At 33.6% G+C, this 22113-nt stretch overlaps 1 protein-coding gene across 1 annotated transcript in view; it reads left to right on the top strand.

Moving 5' to 3' along the window:
* The window catches only part of DNAH8 (dynein axonemal heavy chain 8), a 115159-nt gene that overhangs the window by 44165 nt on the left and 48881 nt on the right, over positions 1-22113 (top strand). Inside the window, exons 35-54 of the mRNA XM_066547881.1 lie at positions 992-1191; positions 1559-1712; positions 1805-1968; positions 2114-2216; positions 2769-2873; positions 3160-3321; positions 5117-5341; positions 6285-6457; positions 8101-8279; positions 9988-10175; positions 11015-11101; positions 11202-11309; positions 12091-12225; positions 12855-13016; positions 13844-14090; positions 15420-15661; positions 15744-15884; positions 19154-19391; positions 20264-20406; positions 20944-21078. Coding sequence (XP_066403978.1) covers positions 992-1191; positions 1559-1712; positions 1805-1968; positions 2114-2216; positions 2769-2873; positions 3160-3321; positions 5117-5341; positions 6285-6457; positions 8101-8279; positions 9988-10175; positions 11015-11101; positions 11202-11309; positions 12091-12225; positions 12855-13016; positions 13844-14090; positions 15420-15661; positions 15744-15884; positions 19154-19391; positions 20264-20406; positions 20944-21078 — 3291 coding nt within the window. The remainder of the gene's footprint in view (positions 1-991; positions 1192-1558; positions 1713-1804; positions 1969-2113; positions 2217-2768; positions 2874-3159; positions 3322-5116; positions 5342-6284; positions 6458-8100; positions 8280-9987; positions 10176-11014; positions 11102-11201; positions 11310-12090; positions 12226-12854; positions 13017-13843; positions 14091-15419; positions 15662-15743; positions 15885-19153; positions 19392-20263; positions 20407-20943; positions 21079-22113) is intronic.

Genomic DNA, 22113 nt, shown 5'->3' with positions numbered 1-22113 from the left:
CCCCTCCTTGTTCCTTTTCTATAGTCAGCAAAAATAATGTGATTGGTTATAGAATGGTCACTCTCTTTAAAAATAATTACTTCATTAAAGTCCTTGACTTTCAATCAGATCACACTGGTTTAAAACAGTCTGTGTTTTATTTAGAAGCTCTTATCTATGTGGGAAAATGTAGAGGTAGCAGCTGGAATCTTTAGACCCTTATTTGTAGATAATCTTTTCACATTGCTGCTGCCATTATTTTTTATGATTTTCTTAGCTCTTTTTAAGCAGGAAAAAATCCTCAAACAAGACTTTAAATGGTCATAGTCACCTAATTTTTTTACCTCTGTTGTTGCTTTATAGTTCTATAGGTAAGTCAGAAATTTTAGATGAGGACTTCATGCTTAAGAATATTTAATATTAAAACTTTTTCTAGATTATTAGAAATAATCTTTTGATTATTCTGGATTCTTTTGAACCACACAGCTTCAAAAAAAACCACCCCCTATAACTTGTGAAAACTCAGTGGAATTTCCATTTTTCATATGGTAAATACGTATGCAAAAACATATTATATCTATACTTGATTTATATGGAAGCATTCCAAGGTGACTAGCTTAATTTTTAATTAAGCTCTGATTTGAATAGAATGTTGGACTTGACCTTTCCAACTTAAACTTTTTTTAGATTCTGTGATTCTATAAACTGAAAAGTGCTAAGAGTCAGAGTTCATCTGGTGATGACTCTAATCACTGCCCCTCCTCACTCAGCCTTGTAAAAATTATGATCCAAAAGTCTTTTTTAAACAGAAATAACAAAATGTGAAGCCACAGAAAATACATATCCATCCATTTCCAAAAGTGATTTCTTCAGGTGTCCATACAAGTAATTTGAGTGAGTAACATTAGTAGTGTGATATCTGCATTTTTTAATATACTATGTGTGGTGGTACAGTACTAGGAAATTCATTTCACAAGACTGGAGTGTCTAAAAAGGGGTTCTTTCCTTGCAGGATATATGCATATCTGCTATGAAGGAAAAGGATATAGAAGCCAAACTGTTGCAAGTAGCTGAAACCTGGGGAGCCCAGAATCTGAGCTTTGCACAGTTCAAAGGAAGAGGAGAGTTACTGCTAAAGGGGATTGAATCAGCAGAAATTATGATATTGATGGAGGACAGTTTAATGGTTCTGGATTCTCTACTGTCCAATAGGTACTTGGCATTGTTCATGTATGGCATTTTCAGAAATACACTGTGATAGTAACAATACTATTATTGAGCTCAATTAGGAGTAAATTTGAATTAAATGTGTTTTTTTTTTAATAAAACAAACTATTAAAAGGCCTAATGACAAACCTCCTTATGAGAAAGACTTCAATGCATATTCAATTATGGCAACTTTCATCTCAATATACTTGAATGTAATCAAGCTGCTAAAATCTTTCCAAAATGTTGTTCTTGTTCTAAGTGAAAGAAGAGTTAGTTTGTTCTGGGTTTGGGTTTTTTTCACCATTGTAAGTATTTATTTTATAATAGCTTTATTTAGAATTAAATAGTTTATGGTCCTCTCCACTTTTAGATACAATACAGCATTTAAAAAGCAAATTCAGAGCTGGGTTTCTAAACTAAGCAACTCTTCACACATAATTGAAGAATGGCTGATTGTGCAGAACCTCTGGATTTATCTTGAAGCTGTTTTTGTAGCAGGAGATATTGCAAAAGAGTTACCCCAGGTAAACTTTACAATGCTTGCCTAATATTGTTTACTGAAAGCTTTCTTTGCAATAATTTTCAACAGATTATGCTTTGGTTTTTCTATATATAGGAAGCAAAGCGTTTTCAGAATATTGACAAATCATGGGTAAAAATAATGCAACGAGCTCATGAAAATGCAAATGTAGTTGCCTGCTGTGTTGGAGATGATACTATGGAGCAACTTCTCCCTTATTTACATGAACAGTTGGAAGTATGTCAGAAATCACTTACAGGGTATGATTTGTTTGATTTTTACTGCTTTACTATATTGTAAATAATTTGTATGAAGCATTAAATGTATTTCAGTCTTACTTACACCCCTATATAGAAAAAATTACAACCTGAAATGGTTTAATAAAAATCTTGTTCAATTTTAAAGATATTTAGAGAAGAAAAGACTGCTGTTTCCAAGATTCTTTTTTATTTCTGATCCTGCACTTGTTGAAATTCTTGGACAAGCAAGTGATTCTCATACAATCCAGGTATGACCTTAATGATTTTTTTCTACTTATAAAAAGAATTAATATACAGAGAGGCATTTAATAAAATGGGATGCAAACATTTTCTTTTTATAAAGTTTGCTTGAAAAAAAATTTTGTTTCTTTTTCTCAACTACTTTAAAAAATGTGAAATGGATACCTGTAATTCAAAACAATCTTCAGAATTCAGAACAATAGAACATAGTTTGATCAAGTGATTTGCTGGTGGTTTCTTTCCCAGCTGAACGAATAAAAGGGCCCTGTGAGGCTTCCCTGCTTTGCATACTGCAAAATTCTTCCAGCTTGTCTGGATTGTTACTGAGGGTCAATTGAGATAAGCCAGTGTATCTCTGCTAGATCATCTCTGCAAACTGTAAAAATACAGTAGACAGAGATAAAATTCTACACAACCATTTCTGTAATTGTTACCCACGGAGGGCCAGAAATTCATTTGTAAGTTCAGATGAATTTCGCAGGATAACCTTATTTGAGGGGGGTTTTCTGTTTGCTAATGCTAAATATTTACATTGAATAATTCCCGAATTATCCTTACAGCCACATCTGACTTCCATATCTGACAACATAAATGAAGTAGAGTTTCACCCAAAGGATTACGATCGCATACTGGCAGTCATATCAAGAGAAGGAGAAAAAATTTCAGTAATTATCTGATTTTTTTTTCTAGAAACATTAATAGATAAATAATTTTATTATTGAACATATAAGATGTATTAAGGTGAATTATGGTTAATTACGAATAAATATTTCAAGATTTTTGTTAACAAGACTAGAATATGTCTTCATGAAATAAATTGCTTTGATACTAAGTAAAGTCTGTAGCTGTCATGAATAGGAATTTAGTAACTATGTAGTAACTCATATTCTTGAACAGGATGTTGGTAAATATGTTCAATATTTTATACATTTGCTTTCATTAATTTTTCAGCTGGACACTCCAGTGCTTGCAAAAGGACCAGTAGAAATCTGGTTGAAGGCTTTATTGCAAATGCAGCAGAAGTCATTGCATGGCATAATTAGGGCAGCATTTTACCAAATTAGTGACCCAGAATATCAGTTGTTGAATTTTCTTAATCAATTCCCAGCACAGGTAAGAATACGAGATGTGTACACGTGTCTGCAGTCTGGGGTGTATCTGGGGGCATGTGGAAGGCAAAGAGCACGTGGGATTGCCTGTATGAGGAAATTTTCATAGAGGACACAAGGGGAAGGATCTGGTCAGTAGAAGGTATCCTAAATCACTTTGATTTTGATACTCAGTATATAGCATCATATTTTTCTTGCCATCTGCTTTAAATTTAGTTTTTTCAGTTCTCTTGGTGAATATAAAGTAGAGCTTATATTTTATGTAATGGATTTTTAATCCCTTTCAGCTGCAAATAAAATTGCATGTGCAGATTGATTTCTCTCATAATTTAAGATTGTAAGAGCTATGATTATTTTTCTCATAATTTTTAAGATTTACCTCATAGTTCATATAATTGTCACTATGATAACGCAGTGGTAGTACAAGGCTTTGTTGAAAGATTCTAGAAACTCCTCCATCTTACTGATAACTAATAAATTTTAGCTAAAATTATTGAACTGTTTCCTATTCTGTATTAATTCTGAATCTCTAATTTGCTGTGTGGTACAGTGCTGGATAATTTTTAATAAAAATCCTGCAGATATTAAAACTAGCTATTTTCCAAAAAATGAATACATTTAAATATTTAATAGAATTATCCTAAAACTCTATTTATTATGTAATTGGGTATTGTCTCATCAGTGTTTATTTGAAAGTTTTTCCTATCTTAAACAAATAAGGACTGTTTTGTTTCATGTCAGACATTTTGATGTGGCTTTACTACTGTCTGCAAAGATCTTTTCTCACATCTTGCTAAGTTCTCATGTTCAAAAAATTGTTTGTCTTGGAAGGGTTTGGCCAAGGAATTTTTACAAAGAAGAGCTGTGCTACAGAAGAGAGGAGTTGGGCAAAATACTGACAAATTAAATGTTTTCTTCAAACTGTCTTTTTCCTGGCTCAGAAACTGCTGTTATAGATAGCATGAAATAGTCACATCCTAATATAATGTTATTTATTTTTTGTTTTCCTTTGACTAATTGGTCATTCTAAAATTAATCTTTTTAGTCTCTACCTATGATAGCTCACCATTTAAAATCATGAGGCTTTCTTCTAATACACAAACTTGTAACCATGAAATCACTACAGTTATAGGGAGCCAGAAAAGTAGAAAGAGATGTTTAGTAAAACTTCTAGGACTTGGTGCTTTTTGAATATAAAAATGTGTGTAATAAAAGAATACAGAGATTGTCTGTCATTTTTTGTTGTGGGTGTTGTAAATCAAAACCAATCTGAAACAGTAATTTATGTACAACATCCTATAACTTTAGATTTATTTAGAAGCAAAATAGCTTGTAGTTTAATGTGCTCTAGGCTTAACTCTGGGCATGACAGAATGCTAGAAGGCAAGCCATCCCGTGTTCAGTGAAAATTCACAGCAATTTAATGTTCTTTAATTAGTTACAAATTGGCAATGGAAAATTGTCAGAAGGTCTTCTCCCCCCAGAGCCAGTTTGGGTAGTACGTATTCCTGGAGTCCTCTAAAGGATTAGAAGGGAAACTGACTGTAGTCCTTAGTTTGAGAGTATCTCACTATGTGACAAATTTTTGTAAAATTTTTAAATCTTTCTCAGCAGGCTGTGCAGCAGAGCCCGTTAATTCAGCCAAGGTGTCCTGGTGGGATAGAGTCATGTTGGATGTAGTGATATTTTGGAACTCTCTACACATAATTTATCGTTCCTATTATAACTAAGCCTTCTGTCACACAGCTAGAGTTCAACAAGTGATTAGTTTGTATATTTTTCATGTTTTACATTTTTAGGTTGGATTACTGGGAATTCAAATATTGTGGACACGTGATGGAGAAGAAGCTCTACGCAATGCTAAGGATGACAGAAAAATCATGGACGTAACCAATGCTAGATTTCTAGATATTCTGAATACCTTGATTGGCCAGACCACACTGGATCTTTCCAAGTTTGAGAGAGTGAAATTTGAAACACTTATTACCATTCACGTGCATCAGCGTGATATTTTTGACGACTTGGTATAGATTTTGATTTCTGACAACTAAATGCATTTTCTATCATAATACTCTTTCTTATATGTGGTAGCTACAGTTACATGTGTATGCATATGTAAGAGATGTCCATAATCTCATCACAGTAAAAATAATATAATTTTGCTTAAAATAGAATAAAATTAGTTCTGTCAGCTAAATATTTTTGCCAAATGTTTACACTTTTCCTAGAACATTTAAATTTTCCATGTCTTCCTATAGAGTTTTTTTTTTGGTAGACAAAACAAAGTATTTCCTTTCTTTGAAAAGAAGTTGTACTACTCTTAATTGCATAATTTAAGAAGTTGAGACTGCCGAGGGTGCTGTAACTGTAACATAATTTCCTCATGACTTTACAGAATCTCAGTTGGCACACGGCTGCACCTTCCTAAGGAGACTACATAGAACTCAAACAAACAAAAGACCTACTAAAATAGTTGCAATCCTACACTTGAACTTTTGAGACTGTGCTAAATTGTTACTGTTCCTTCATTCTTTGGAGAAAGGCATCCTTCAACACTGTCCCTCACATATTTCCAGAGGTTGTTTAGATTATACAGCATTTGCTTCTCTGCCTCAGTCACATCCTTCCCTCATCACACCCTTTGTTGCAATGTGTTTGGAGGATTTAGCAGTGTGCTATTTGCATTTCTCACTTGGAAAGTGACTGCCCTACTAAAGCAGGTTCAGACTTATTTGATAACACAGATGTTGGGATGATTTGGTTAAGTGGTCAGGAGGTTTTTTAATATCAGTTTAGCATACATCTGAACATGTTATATCATGTTTATTGTATATAAGTTTACTTACACAGGAACTTTAATCTGAGTAATCACTCGTTATTCACATAAAAATAAGCATTTTATCACAGTTGGTGAAGTCAGTAAGTATGGGTGCTCGGTTATAACACATACTTTTACTTTCTTTTAAGGTAAAAATGAACATCAAATCACCAACTGATTTTGAGTGGTTAAAGCAGTCAAGATTCTACTATAAAGAGGATTATGATCAAGTCATCGTAGCAATCACAGATGTTGATTTTGTTTACCAAAATGAATTTCTGGGTTGCACTGATCGTCTGGTTATAACACCTCTTACAGACAGGTTAGAAAAGCAATTATAGATAAGGAATACTTTTAATATCTATAGTATTTATTTAATATTTATCTCTAAAGAGATACAATCTGAGTTAAGTCCTGTGTGGGCTGAAAGCATTCTCATACATTTGTTTAATATACTCTTTTAGAAAAAGTAAAATAGAGTCTCACTACTCTGTACACTTACTAATTCCTTTATCACTGCCTTTATCACAGTTTAAAAAGAACATTTAATAACAGAAATTCATTGTTTTAAGGTTATATAGTAGCATATAGTTTAGCAGTATACTGAAGAGAAGGTTAGGTCAAATATTTCAAATTTTGTAATAAGAGATTCTGTAAAGATTCTCTGGCTTCTTTGAAAATCTGTAAAGATTCTCTGGCTTCTTTGAAAATCTAAGAAAAAGCTGTGTGCACTCACCTTCCTTCTTCTGTAGCCAAGTAAGTAAATGGTCATTTTGTTTCAAATGTGGCTTAACAATGTATTTCCTTTTTCCTTTGGGAATATCTTTGCTTCCTTCCTTGTCCAAATTATTTCTCCTTTTGATCCTTTCTTGAGATATCACTTTAAACCAAATGAGAAAATAGAAGACCAAGAGATACTTCACTTGCAAAAAGATCCCCTCAAGAAATAAAAACAACTTCCAACTTACAATAATTTACTTTGATATCTGTGGTATATGTGCTTCTATGACTTTTTAAATACCTTTATTTCTCCAGAAGAGGTAGAGCTGCTATCGTGACAATATAGAAAGTTCAGTAGGTTTCTGCAGTAAACTTTATTGCCCTCAGCAACTGAGTATTTTTTATGTAAAATTGTTAAACTCTACCCCAAAATTGATTGAAGTAGAATGGCAGAGAGAAACCCTTCCTGACACTTCAGAGCTCTTTATTGTATAGAAAGCAAGAAAGTTCCTGAAGTGCAAGTTGGGTGTAATAAATTACAGTGATTCAAACTAAAATGAGGAACCAGTTAGTTATAAAACTCTATTCAATATGGATTAATACCAGAAATACTTCATTTAGAATTTGTCCAAACTAAGTTGATTTGATAGTGAAGATACCCCATTGTTTAATTCCTTTAGCATTACTCATTCACATATAAGTAAAAATGTAATCTAGACTTTTTAAAACTTAAAAAAAAAAAGGGGTAAAGCTTAGGGTTCTTTTCTATTTCTTCTATCTTACACATAGCGTGGGAAGGGGCCATGCATATGTCCTTATTCTTTCACACTTGAGGATTTAGTCAAAGGTAGCATAATTGAATGTATATGGGTTAGTACGCTGCAAAATATGATGGCATAGCAGAATGCAGCAGCAGAATGAGCTCTTTATAGCTGCCAGAAAAGTTAATGAGAAATATCTTTATAGGATGTACATTGATTTTTTAGCTTGTTAACACCAGGGTTTGTTTCTTTTCTTATTTGTTTGATTTGTTGGGTTCTTTTATTTTGTAAGTAGTGTTTAAATGTCGTATTTTGTGCCTTTTACCTTTCTGAACTTCTTGCACGGAAATCCATAGGATTGCTTATTAAGAAGTAGCATTTCAACATAGGGGCTGTGAAATCTATTGCATTGATCTTTATTTTATATATATGCATTTATATCTTGAATATAATTTAATAGATTAACATCAATTTATATTTGTAGGTGCTATATAACTTTAGCGCAAGCTTTGGGAATGAACATGGGAGGAGCTCCAGCAGGACCAGCTGGAACTGGTAAAACAGAAACAACGAAAGACATGGGAAAGGCTCTGGGAAAATACGTAGTAGTCTTTAACTGCTCTGATCAAATGGACTTCAGAGGTTTGGGCAGGATTTTTAAAGGTAAGATTTCTTCCTGTAGGATAGAAGAGACTTCCACAGGTCATGAGCAGGTGCAGGTAGAGCAGGGTGCTCACTCAGTACCTTTTTTGTGTTGGGTTTTGGCTGTCTCCAGGGATGGATGCTCTGCTACACCTCTGCTTAAGTGTTTTGATCATTCTCATCACATTTTTTTGTACTTCCTCTGGCTTGGAATCTTCCACATTGAAACACATGTCCATTGTCTTCTCTTCTTCCTCTGCACCTCTGAAACAAGCCTGACTCCAACTTCTCAGTGCCTCCTATTATCTATTGTCAACAGCAATAGGCTTTCTCTTCAGGCCCAACAAATACTGTTCTCAGCCTCTCCCACTGTGTCCTGTCCTCCCTCCAGCCACTGTCACGATCACAGCAACCCCTGGGTGCGCTCATGTGAATGTATCCGGGTCTCTCCCCTACTGGGAAACCCCAAAGTGAGCATGACACTCCAGCTGCTACCTCACAAGTGCTGAGCAGAGGTGAACACTGATATGCCTCGCCCGGCAGGCCAGGCTCTTGCCCAGTATGCAGCTGGCTTCCCTTGCTACAAGGGCATAGACCTAATTCATGCTTAATTGGTTGTGAAATGGACCAGCAGCTCGTTTTCTGCAGAACTGCTTTGCAATGCAGTCAGCACAGAGCTTGTACTGCTGCACGGGGTCATTCTGGTCTAAGGGACTTGAACTTCACGGGATTTCTGTCAGCTCATTTTTCAGAGTAATGGTATTGTATGTATTGGGAAGCAAGAGGCGTAAAAGTGGCTAAAGCTGTGGGTTTATAAACATATTGCTCATTTGAAAGTCATTAAAATTTTAGAAAATCTTTGAGTGACAAAATCCATGACAGAATGTCTTTAAAGTGATTTAGTCTTAACTGTGCAACACAAATAAACTCTGAATGACTGGCATAAATTATTCACAATTAATTAACAAGCTTTTAGCATGCATGAAAGAAAAACATGGCTTGCTGGTACTTTAATATCATTTGGGGAAAAAATGCTGTTAGAAACTTTCTTATAAAACATTGTGAAAGGAAAAACAATTCTCTTAGGTGCTACTACATACATGTTACTTTTCCAAACAGAAATTAGGCAACTGTGAAAATAATCCTCTACAAAAAGTACTCTTCTTATTAATATAGTACTTCTAGATTTCTCTTTTAATTTCTTTTTCTTTCTCTGGGTTTCTCTCTTTCTTTCATAGACATATCCACACTTTGAATCTTGTTAATGTGTTGTACTATTATGAGAAACTTATTTAGTGGGGACTTAAAATGGTAAAATCAAAACAGTGACTTTTTTGGTGACATTTAGGACAAATGTTTTGTAGCTCTAAGTCAATTATTTTTAATATTTTAGACTAACAGTAGAGCTTTTTGCAAATAATTGAATGGTACTCTACAATAAAAGGCTACATTTACAGAATGATATATAAAAAATATTTACCAAATACCCAAAATTATCAAAATATTTTTTCAGACTATGGCTCGCTTTTAAGCATTGTGTATAAATCAACTAATATTAATTCAGACAGATATGGAAACAGTCAGGTGGATTGGAGGAAGATGGGCCTTGACCACAGGGCAATAAATAAAACTAGTGTGATTTAATTACTTGCAGGAAAAGTAATTTAGTTCAGATATTCAAATATGCATGAAGGACAAGAGATAATATTTTTTTCTTTCCCTGTTTTAGGTCTTGCACAGTCTGGATCTTGGGGATGTTTTGATGAATTCAATCGAATTGAGTTACCTGTCTTGTCCGTAGCAGCACAACAAATCTATATTATTTTAACAGCAAGAAAAGAAAAAAAAAAGCAGTTCATTTTTTCTGATGGGGACTGTGTGGATTTAAATCCAGAGTTTGGAATTTTCCTAACTATGGTGAGTGTAGTAATAATTTCAAAGAAGTGGCAAATTATACTACATAGAGGTTAAGTGATACAGTGAAAAGAATTGGTCTTATTCATAAAATAATGTTACTATAGAATTAGATTAAAGTGCAAAATACATAAATAATACGATTATTCATGAATAGCTTGCCTTCATTTTGACTTTAATATTATGGGAAATGTTCCTAATTATGTCCCTTCATTGCTGTGTTGCACTCACTGTGCAGACTAGAAGTTTGACCAAACTTGCAGAATTTTCTGTGCTCACTGAGAGGACTGAAACACTAATACACTTTACTATTGTATCTTTAATAATGCTAATAATAATGCATTAATAATTCCTGAATGTTTTAATAATATTAATGTATTAGTAGTTTAACAGTATTAATATTTTAACAGTATTAATGAGAAAGATACTGTAGGGAGAAGGGAGAAAAATAACATTCACTTAAAGAAGGAGATATAAGAAAGAGGTTTTTCAGGGACACAGGTCTTGACTAATGGGTACCTACATGGATATGTAAAAATTCTTCAATCTCCCGTAATATTAACTTTCAGAGTATGCTGTCTTGTTGCCATAGGATTCTTGAGACTTCATAGCACTATTTCCTGTAATCTCATGGGCAGGAAATTTTAAAGTGTATGTTTCCTAATGCCAAGGCAGATGGCAATCCAAGATTACTTTATGGGAGATTAAAATTACGGTAATTGATAAGCAAGACTTCTAACTCTGAACTGCTCTAAGTATTTATACATGCATTTATTTCTATTGAACAATAAAAAGGAGGCTATTTTGCAAATAATAACGATGCATTATGTTTTCTTACTTAGAATCCTGGATATGCTGGACGTCAAGAACTACCAGAAAATCTCAAAGTACAGTTTAGAAGTGTTGCAATGATGGTTCCAGATAGACAGGTATAATTCTTGACTGAACTGAAAGGAAAAAATGTGTTTTAATTTCCTGACCTGTCTCCAGAAGAACCTAATGGAATTTCTACAAATATTTGTATTTCAGATAATTATAAGGGTTAAACTTGCAAGTTATGGATTCATTGATAATGTGGTCTTGGCTAAGAAATTCTTTGTTCTTTATAAACTTTGTGAGGAGCAGCTCACTAAGCAGGTAATGTTATGTATTCTTTTTTCTTTGTATTTACATCATAAAACCTCCTACTTTTTGGGTTATGCAAATTGTTTTTGAAACATCACTTTCATGCCTTTTACAAAATATTGAAGTACTTTAAATGTAATTTTAAAAAATACCTCTTTAAAATTTCTGAATAAATTACTACATTAATTCATTAATATGTAGTTGTATATGCACCTTTTTTGTTAAAAATTATGCTTTTTAGTTAATTGCAAGTGCATGAAGTTCTCTGCCTAAACATGTCAGCCAGACAGAAAATATCCCAGTCATGTAATTTTTCTGTAAGAATTATCTAGGGCTAGGCTAAGTAGTTGGAAATTAGAAACTGGAAATCACAGTCTAGTTTGATTGGAGTTGTTCATGTCCCTATAGCATTGCCTTGATCTGAAGTCTGTGCTTTAAGATGCCTTAGGTGAAAAGACATGACTCAGAATGGATCTATTAGTTTTTTAGAATCCTGTTATTCAGAGCTATACATTTTTTTTTATATGGCATGATATATGGTTTCATCAATTAAATTTAAATTAGGAAAGAAAAAGCTTATAGCATACACACATCTTCCTGAAAACAACTTCATTATCCTTCATTTATTTGAACAGAATAATTCCTAAACAGCAGCAACAATTCCTATTTTAGCTACCTTTTCCAGGCAGGACAACTGCACTTTATAAGTAGATATGCAATTAAAGCTTGATATATTAATGAAATAAAGCTAGAGAATTTGTTACTGATACATAAGCCTTCTTCCACTCTCTAGGTCCATTATGACTTTGGTCTGAGGAATATCCTTTCAGTACTGAGGACTCTTGGAGCTCAAAAGAGAGCCAGGCCAAATGATGGCGAATTGAGTATTGTCATGAGAGGGTTAAGAGATATGAATCTTTCTAAGCTGGTAAGAATCTAATTTAATATTTAAGCACCATGTAGAGGAAAGCCTAATAGATGTTTCATGGGTTTTGTATGAGATCAGAAAAAATCTCAATTGTTCTTTACTTTAAAAAATTAAGCATGATAACCTTCATGTTATCATTAAACAGCATAGAGAATTTATTAGACTTGTAGAGAGCGTTCATTATGCAAAGGTTCAAATAGATTAATATTAATGCTTACCTCTGCATGTGACTTTCAGTGTCCTGGCCTGTGCACAAACTGACCACTGTACCATAGGTAAATTGAATAATGAGTATCCACTAAATCAGACTTCTAAAGATTTCTTTCCAGATAGGATGTTCTTTCCAATATATGCTGCAAGTGGTTTACAAATCAATTTTATAAATTGACTCCAGCATCTACTCAGTGGGAAATTTCCTTCAATTCTGAATTTCTCTTTTGCATGGCTTGTGGATGACATTTTCAAAATGCTGCTTTTTGTAGCAAGCTCTCCTGTTAGCTGTCTGTAAGCATCTGTATCTAGAAAGTATGTTATTACTGCTTTTTCTTTTAAAACAGAGACTAATTTTGATTTGGAAATGTTCTTTGAATAACCATCCTTTAAACATTTAATGACATTTTTTGTTTCAGATAGATGAAGATGAGCCTTTGTTTCTGAGTCTTATCAATGATCTCTTCCCGGGGTTGCAGTTGGACAGCAGTACCTATGATGAGCTTCAGGCTGCAGTAGCTCATCAGGTTGAAGAGGCAGGATTGGTTAACCACCCACCATGGAACCTTAAGCTTGTTCAGGTAAAACTTTTTGTTCTAAAGCATTCTTCACAATCAGGAGTCAGAACAATGTGTTTGTGGCTAGACCACTGTCTTACCCAAGAGCCTGCACATGGCATATGGGAAAAACTGAAGGTTGTGTGTGCACCATGCTGAGGAAGACCAATTCAAGGGACTTGCACTGTGGTGCCTGTAGATCTTCATCCTGGACTGATACAAGCTTTTATTCAGCTTGCAGAGGAAGACACAGTGTATGTTTCATCTTACAAGATTTTGGCACCCTGGAGGATTACCACTGTTTTGTGCCATTCAGTTCATTCATACTTGTATGGGCAGACTGACACTTCCACAGCAAACCAAAGGCAATATTAAATGACAAACATAAAATTCAGTAGAGAACTCTCCTGAAACTAAACCCATACACAGTTCTGGAGGAAGTGCAGTCCCTCTGTTTGTTTCATATACATAGGTATTTCAGACTGTAGTAATTACTCATACTTCTGTAGTATTGATGTTTTACTACTATTAATTTTTTCTTTTAAATAATACAGAAAACCCTTTTTCAAATCTTGTAAAACTGTTTTCAGCTGCTTAAAAAATTTTCGGTAAGATTTAGTTCTGTGAACCATTTATAGTGTACTTGCTTAGTGCTAAAAAGATTAGGAACTGAAGATATGTACTCTTCCACAAAACATTAAAATTCAGCAAATGCATGCTAAATTAAATCCTGAGCATATAACTTGTATGTCTTAATCACTACTAAGTGCAAGCAAATACCTTTCTAAAGCATATATTTGTTTTTATTTTGATTTTTAAATTGAAATATTTTATTTTGATGTTCTTAATAGTTGTATGAAACTAATCTAGTACGTCATGGGTTGATGATGCTTGGACCTAGTGGGTCTGGAAAAACGATGGTCATAACTATATTAATGAGAGCACTCACAGAATGTGGCCATCCTCATAAGGAAATGCGCATGAACCCCAAAGCTATTACTGCTCCTCAAATGTTTGGAAAGCTAGATGCTGCAACTAATGACTGGACAGATGGAATCTTTTCTACTCTGTGGAGGAAAACACTGAAAACCAAAAAGGGTATGTAAATACTTCTCATCTGATATCATTAAAATGTATCTTGAATGATATATTGAAAAAAGTATATTGAATTCACGCATGTTCCTCTTGAGGAAAACCATAGAGAACATATGAGATGAGATGAGATGACACCTCTTAAGAAGGGAGGTATAAAGATTTAATATTTCAGTATATCTACATTTAAAAAAAAAAAGGATCATTTTCTTGCCACTTCAGTTCTACAATGTAGATGTGTTAGTTGGAAGCTGATAAATCATAAATTATATTAACTTGTTCTAATGGCACTATCTTTATAATAATGTTATTGTCATGGTTTACATGCATTGATTGCCTGTATTTATATTCCAGTATTTTAGGATTGTCATACTGAAATTCCTTTTTACAGTGTTTCATTTGTATCTGAAAAAATAAATATATTAAAGAAAGGGAATTCTTCTAGGGAACCTTTCTAAAAAGATGTTAATTTTAGAAGACAGTTGAATTTCTTACATTGGAAATGCATATGTTTTCTCTGTTAGAAAATTTATATATTCCAAATGAAGCTGGAATTATAAAATTTAATTGCTAAAACATAGGTACTTACATCCATGTTTATATTTAAAAGTATAAGAAAAACAACCAGATTTTAAGAACAGAGGAGTGTTCATAGTTTTCATTAACTTGAGAGGGATCTGTGAACATTCAATGTCTCTTGTTTAGTTGCTCAAAGAACCCTTACTTTAGCAACAAAACACTAAATTCCCCGACTTCCCTGTGCTGCTGGAGTAGGGTTGGGGCAGGAGGAGGATGGTGGAAGAGTTAGATTAGGTTGTAAAGAAAGAGGTTGCATCTGTAGAAAGAAGATGGAGTGGTGTAAAAGTGTTCTAGGTGTTTGTCTTTGCTTCTCATCATCCAAATTTATGTTAATTTGCCACAAAATTATGTTTTCCAAGTTGAGTCTGTTTTGCCCATGACAGCTGTCAAGTGATCTTCCAGTCTTTATCTGAACCCACAAACATTTTCTCTGTATTCTCTCCCTATGTCCTGTTGAGAGAGGGTAGAGAAAGAGAGTAGTACAGTTTCTATCCAGTAGCCAGCCAAGGTAACAAATATTCAACACTATAAAGGTATAATTGCACCCTCATTTGCTACCAATCTTTTCAAAAATATTTCCTTAACTAAGTATGCAATTTATTCAGTGAGGAGCATCCATATTACAATAAATAAAATTACAATAAATAAAATGAAATTTTGGATGACATTTAAGTTCCAAACCATCTTTTGTACACTTATTTTCTTGATTTTTCAGAGATGTGATACGAATGATCTCTCTTTTGATTATTTTTCCAGGTGAAAATGTGTTTCTGGTTTTAGATGGTCCTGTAGATGCAATCTGGATTGAGAATTTAAATTCAGTTTTGGATGATAACAAGACCCTCACTCTTGCAAATGGAGATCGAATTCCTATGTCTCCTTCCTGTAAACTGCTATTTGAGGTCCACAACATCGAGAATGCCTCTCCAGCAACAGTTTCTCGAATGGGTATGGTCTTCATCAGTTCTTCTGTCCTCAGCTGGAGACCAATATTGCAGGTAACACAACCATTGCTGGCAGCTCCTTATTATAGCTTGCTATACCTTTTATACAGAACATTGTCGTGGATGTTTTTTTCAGGCATGGCTGAAAAAACGTACTGCTCAGGAAGCTGAACTTTTGCAAAGTTTGTATGACAGAATCTTTGAACCAGCCTATACATATATGAAACTGAACCTTAACCCCAAAATGGAGCTTCTGGAATGTAACTACATTATGCAGGTAAAAGAGATACTGTATGAGTCTGTGTGAATTGACTGACAATAGTGAAAATGCAGGAAGAGCAAGGAGAACATTTGATAGGCATAAAATTCAATCTAAAAATATTGCTGCCTGAAAAAGAAAAGCTCAAAATCAATATTTGTTTCTTGGGCAATATAAGAAGAAGTGTGAAGATGTGCAGAAGAAAATTTTTCTTCTCTCTACTACTTCATACCTAGGCTACTCTTCTAATGACTGGAATTTGCAGGCTTCAGTAAATTTCCAGAAGCATATATTTAATAAGGTAGTGAATTCATTTTGTTTCTTTTAATACCAAAACATTATCATAAGGGTTGCTATATCTCTACTGGCAGTGTCAGCAGAAAGAGAAGAATAATTCTATTTATCTTTTTATCTTCAGATGTAATAGGTGTTATTCTGTCCCTCAGGTCTTTCAAGATCAATGAAGTCATTTTTGCCTCTTCTTTCCTATCAGTTGGAATTCTACCTTGAATGGAGTCCAAACTATATCAGTGATTTATTAATAATATAAACATGTGTTTGACAGATTTTGCAAGACTTTCAGTCCTGTACTGCACATCTCCAACCGATTTGTTTATGAGTCTGTTTATTGTCATCTGCAGTTTCTAAGTTTCCAGACTTTCCATTTGTCCATGAATCTCCCTTTTGTTTTGACACACTCATAAAAAATTCAGTGGTGCCCTTGAAGAAGAGTCTAGACATGATAATGTTTTGGATAGCCCTCCAGTTTAATGTCAAATTACCAAATTTGCACCCAGTATCATTTTTCTGTTCATTAGAGAGTTAGTTTCAGATTTTCTAGTTTGTGAAGTATTTTACTGCAAACTAATAGCCACAGTAAATGCTGGAGAGCTTAACTGTGCAGTATTAAATGACAGTAGAGTATCTTTAGAATTGAAGTCCCCAGGCAGAAACAATTGAACTTTATGTTGTGCAATGCACAACATTTTTGAGAGAGGTGTAATTTTTCTTCTACATTTGTTATCTGTGAAACCTCTGACTGAACTGAGCGGTCTTCATGGAAGATTTTTCCTGTGATCAAAAGTTTCTGTTATTTTTGATTAGCACTTGTTAGGAAGTGTCAGCAAGTCAGTGCTCTATTCATGCTGCTTGATCAGGGAAATATTTCCCTGATTTAAGCTGTATTGAATGTTTTTTGTGTGAATGAAAATCTCTAGCAAGTTTCTGTCACATCTGTGACAAAGTAAATAACTCTTAGCAGGCCTCCACGCTTGTGTTATCTAAGAGCCAGTGTCACCAGAGATTTTTACCCTACTTAAAATCCCAGCTTTGCCATAAATGGTCTCTGTGCAGAAGAGAGACCTTATCAGCCTCCTGTTTTGTTGGGTCTCACATCTCTTTAGCAACTGCAGGATTCAGGACATGCTGCTCCTGTTTAGTTCATGCATTTTCAAAAATTACAACCAAATCAAAGCAGTTGCACCTGGCAGACTTGTATTTGAGTTTCAAAGCTCAGTTTTGGATGTTTATCCAAACATGCACATGTACCTGATTATGTTCCATTTTTTAGCACTCGCAATTTAAGTTTCCTATTCATGTACAACAGCTTTATAACGGCTTCATACAAATGTGGTCTCACCTTTGCTTTCTTCCTTGTAATTTCCACTGACTTTCTAACTCTTTATGCATCCTCTGGCCTACCTCATTAGGAAGACAAATATCACTTACCTTAGGAGATTCAACACCAATTTTCTGTTTATAGAGTGATCCTGCCTTATGAGCCTATTGGAAAAGTCAGTAAACTTGTAGCTAAAGGAGACCTGATTGATATAGTCTGCATGAAGGATCAAAGGTGCTTGACATCCTTCTTCACCAGGCATTTACATGGGTGCTAAATAGTCATAGCAGAAGATAGGAGTTTCATTTCTAGATAAACAATGTATTGGAAGATAGTAAATGTATGACTGGATTATCAGTTCTTAGGAAGGATAGAGGCTATCACTGATCCTGAGGCATCTTTGCAGGGATCAGTGCTGTTCAAAATGTTCATAAAGAGTTTGGAAAAGTTTTAGGTGAAGAAATTTATTGATGATACTAGATTATTCAGGGTATTAAGGACAAAACAACTAACCATGAAGAACTGTAGACAGACTTTATGAGACTGAATAAATAGGTAATAAAATGGCAAATGAAATTCAGTGAAGATAAGCATGAAGGAGTTCACACAAGAAGAAAACAAACTGTTCAATGCCATGAATAGCAGGCCTATGGAACATCTTGCCAAATGTTGTAATAGACAATAAAAGTTTATGTAGGCTCAAGACCAGTCTTGCTATTTTCAGGGTGGAAAAAACCACATGGGATTATAAAAACAGAAAAAGTGTGTGTTGTTTAGAAAGCCACAAGCTGAAGAGGGTACCAACAGAAAGTACTACCCCAGGACCATCGCAAGCCAAGAGAGATTTTTTTCTTTTGACTCCTCCACTTTTGGCCACTGTTGCAAATGAGATTCTGGGCAAGCATTAGAGGCATGTGTTACTTTATTACTTCCCACTCCAGTTATGAGATGCAAGACAGCCTAAAGAATACTAATTCCAAGAGCTGACTGAAAATCTGTCTCACTGGTAAAAAAGCATATTTTGGAACAATATGCTGTACACTGCCTTGTATAGAAGTGGAGTACAAATGGGGTTGCCTAAGACAGTCAACATCCAAATTCATAAGCAACATCTCAGAATTGTAGATAACAAGTTACTATTTTTCTAGAATCTGGACTCTAGTTCCTTATAAACAAAGTGAAGCAATCACATAACAGAATAATTTAATATTTTTTAAATTAAAAAATAGAAGTTAATGTGATTGATACATATATTGTACCATAATTGAGATAAATACATCAGACAGATGCTGAAAATTCTTTCATGTTTTAAAATGGAAAGAAATGGCTAAGCTTCACCTATTCTTGGAGTTCTGAATATTGTAAAGTCCCTTAAAAAGCTGCTTTGTTACCCTAGTTCATAAATGATGTTTGTTTTGTAGGCATAATTTAGAAGGATAACTAATAATCAAATTACCTAATTAACTTTGAAAATTTTATTCAGTTTTATGTAGCTATCTTTAATAAATTTTATTTGGTTTGTTGTTCTGAATTTTATGCTTGGTGGATTTTGTAATCTGTATTGATTTAAATTTTGAATATATATAAATAATGCATGTGCATACTTATATGGCTAAATAGAAAATGATTATGTAATATTTTCTAAATGCGTATTTTAAAATATTTTCAGTCTATTAATCTTCTGGAGGGCTTGATTCCACTGAAGGAAGAACGTGGTGTATCAACTATACAACTTCTGCATAAATTGTTCAACTTTGCAATAATGTGGAGCTTAGGTGCCCTTCTGGAGCTGGACAGTCGAGATAAACTTGAAGCCTTCATTAGAGCTCACGATAGTAAATTAGACTTACCAAAAATCCCCCGTGGCAGCAATCAAACGATGTATGAGTTTTATGTAACTGATCGTGGTAAGAAAAAGAACCAATATTCTTTTTTAACTGTCATTTTAAAACTCTGTTACTGCTTTAGTCCTCATTATACAGTCCTATGAGTTGAAGATTTTTGACAGTGTAGTACCAGCACATATGTGGATGTGAGAAGTCAGAGACAAGGCATAGAGTGCTCACTGATAATATTTTATTATTTCTTTTTAATTTCCTTCTTACAAATTACTTTTCTATCAATTTATCCAGCCTGCAATTTGTAGATATTTCATGCTTAGGCTGGTTTAGTCTAGCTCAATACTATTTTATGTTTAATTTTCTTATAGGTGGTAGTTTTTGTTAAAGGAATAAAATCTGATTTTAATTTTGCTTAGTAATTCACGTCTAATAACCAGGCATGAATCTGAAAAGTTATAGAATTATAAGAATAGTGAGATATTTTGATTCTTGATATTTGGAATAGCGTACTATTTTCTAGAACAGATTTTAAAATTTAACTAGCACAAAAAACCATAGTCACAAAAAACTTACTGTCATGACAGAGTATGTTCTCTTGTGAAGAAATTGATTTCTCTCATATCCAAATTTATTTTTTTTTTGCCAGCAATATTGGTTTAGTGTACACATGTGAAATCCATATTGCCATGTTCTGTAATTTTTCATTAGCAGTGTGAGAATTTGTTTCTAGGTAAACATTCTTTAGGGTTTTTATTTAGATAAGTATATATAAACTCAATAAATATGTCTACATTTAGTAGGATTGTAGACTGATTACAGGTCATGACTAATAGAATGTCATTTCTTAGGTGCCTTTTAGACAGATTTGAGAAAATGTATCCCTTTTTACACTTTGTAGTATTCTACACTTTGTAGTATTCTATTTTTTGTCATTTCAGGTGCCTGGGAGCACTGGAGTAATAAAGTTCAGGAATTTGTTTATCCAACAGATCATGTCCCAGACTATGCATCTATTCTGGTTCCAAATGTTGATAATACCAGAACTCAGTTTTTGATAAACACAATTGCAAAACAGAAGAAAGCAAGTACAGGATTACATATTTTAGTATATACCTACCACTTTAAAAATAACTGGATGTTACAATTGTTCTTAATTTTGTAGTCATTGTCTCTAGTCATTGCTTCTCAGGTGCGTCATTATATTGTTTTATTTTTATTTTCTTAGCATGGATCCTCTGTAATTTTTTTTTGCAAGAACAAAACTTTAGAATATAAAGGAAGGAATTTACAGGAAGCCTTCATAAGGTCATCCACTAAAGGAGACTGTTGCAGCAGATGTGTCAGAAACTGGAAGAAGTTTGGCAAGTGGAAGAAAATCCTCTAGGCACATTCTTGTTTCTTCCTTTCTCTTTTAATTCTTCAAGGAAATTTCTTGGAGAATCTGTGTGGGATGAAAAACACATATGGTGTCAGTGCATCTGGAGACAAGAAAAACCTATCAAAAAATGTAGCATTTAAAAATAGACACAGAAACTATTCTTTTCTCAAAAATAGGTCTGTTATGCATATATAAATATAAGTTTTGATATTACTTATGTGGTTTAATTATCTGTTACAGGCTGTTTTGCTCATAGGAGAACAGGGGACTGCGAAGACAGTTATGATTAAGGGATATATGAAGAGATATGACCCAGAAGAGCATTTGTCAAAAAGTCTAAACTTTTCTTCTGCCACAGAACCATTTATGTTTCAGGTAAAAATATAGATTTTAAGCAATCTTGCATGCCATTTCCTTGCTAAGTGTGTAAAGGGTACTTAATTCTGATGAGAAGTGATTTAGAAATAAATTCTAAAGGATCTGTATTGTCTAAGTCACTTCAACATTTCAGAAAATTCTATAAAAAATAATTTTTGCAGATCAGAGTAAAATATAGCCTCACATAGAGATACATATATTATATACATATTATATACATAAATTACATACATTATGTACATACATTAAATACATATTATATACATAAATATAAACTCACATAGAGATACATATATTCATGATTGCTGTGAGATTTTTCATTAGGAATTCTAAGAATGAATTTTTTTTGCTAAAGACCTCTGATTTTCTTCTTAGATTTTTGGTTATCCTTTCAGTTTTTTATGATTCCTTAGTACAAAGTATTAATTTTAATTTTAGTTAAATAAAGAACTGATATCAACCTTTAGATAATTTTTTTCCCTCAGCTCAAGAGTAACTACAGCATCAGAAATTCAATTTTAAAGACCTCTAGCATGACAACTTTGTAGAAATTTCTCTTACTCTATGTAACTGGTAAAAATCTATATAAACAGAAAAAAAAAATGCTGTACACAGTTTTTTCAAGTGATTGAAAGGAGGTTTTATAACACTGTGGTATGATTTGATACTACTAATTTGCCAGGATATGATTCTGTAAGTTAAATTAGCTTCATTACCAATTCAATGTAATGAATTCATAGTGATGAGCCTCTGGTAGGAAAAAGAATTCATTTTGAAAAATTTATTGATTGAAAAATCTATTCATGGAATAAGTCTTACAAACTCCATTGCAAAATTAGGCCTATTTTTTAAGAACCTAATATAAATTTTATTAAGAAAATGGTGAAAAATAGTGAACCATACACCTGTTTTTAAAAAAAATTCCAGACTCACAGAATGGCTGCTGAGTTTTTCCCAGTTTTTTCCATTCTTATGTGTAAGATCTCTGGTCATGGTTTGTATCAAAATGAGACAGAATAAGGCAGCCACCCT

The sequence above is a fragment of the Molothrus aeneus genome, chromosome 3, assembly GCF_037042795.1.
Source record: "Molothrus aeneus isolate 106 chromosome 3, BPBGC_Maene_1.0, whole genome shotgun sequence".
Taxonomy (NCBI): domain Eukaryota; kingdom Metazoa; phylum Chordata; class Aves; order Passeriformes; family Icteridae; genus Molothrus; species Molothrus aeneus.
Note: the sequence above shows the minus strand (reverse complement) of the source record. Positions and strands in the feature narration are given on the sequence as shown.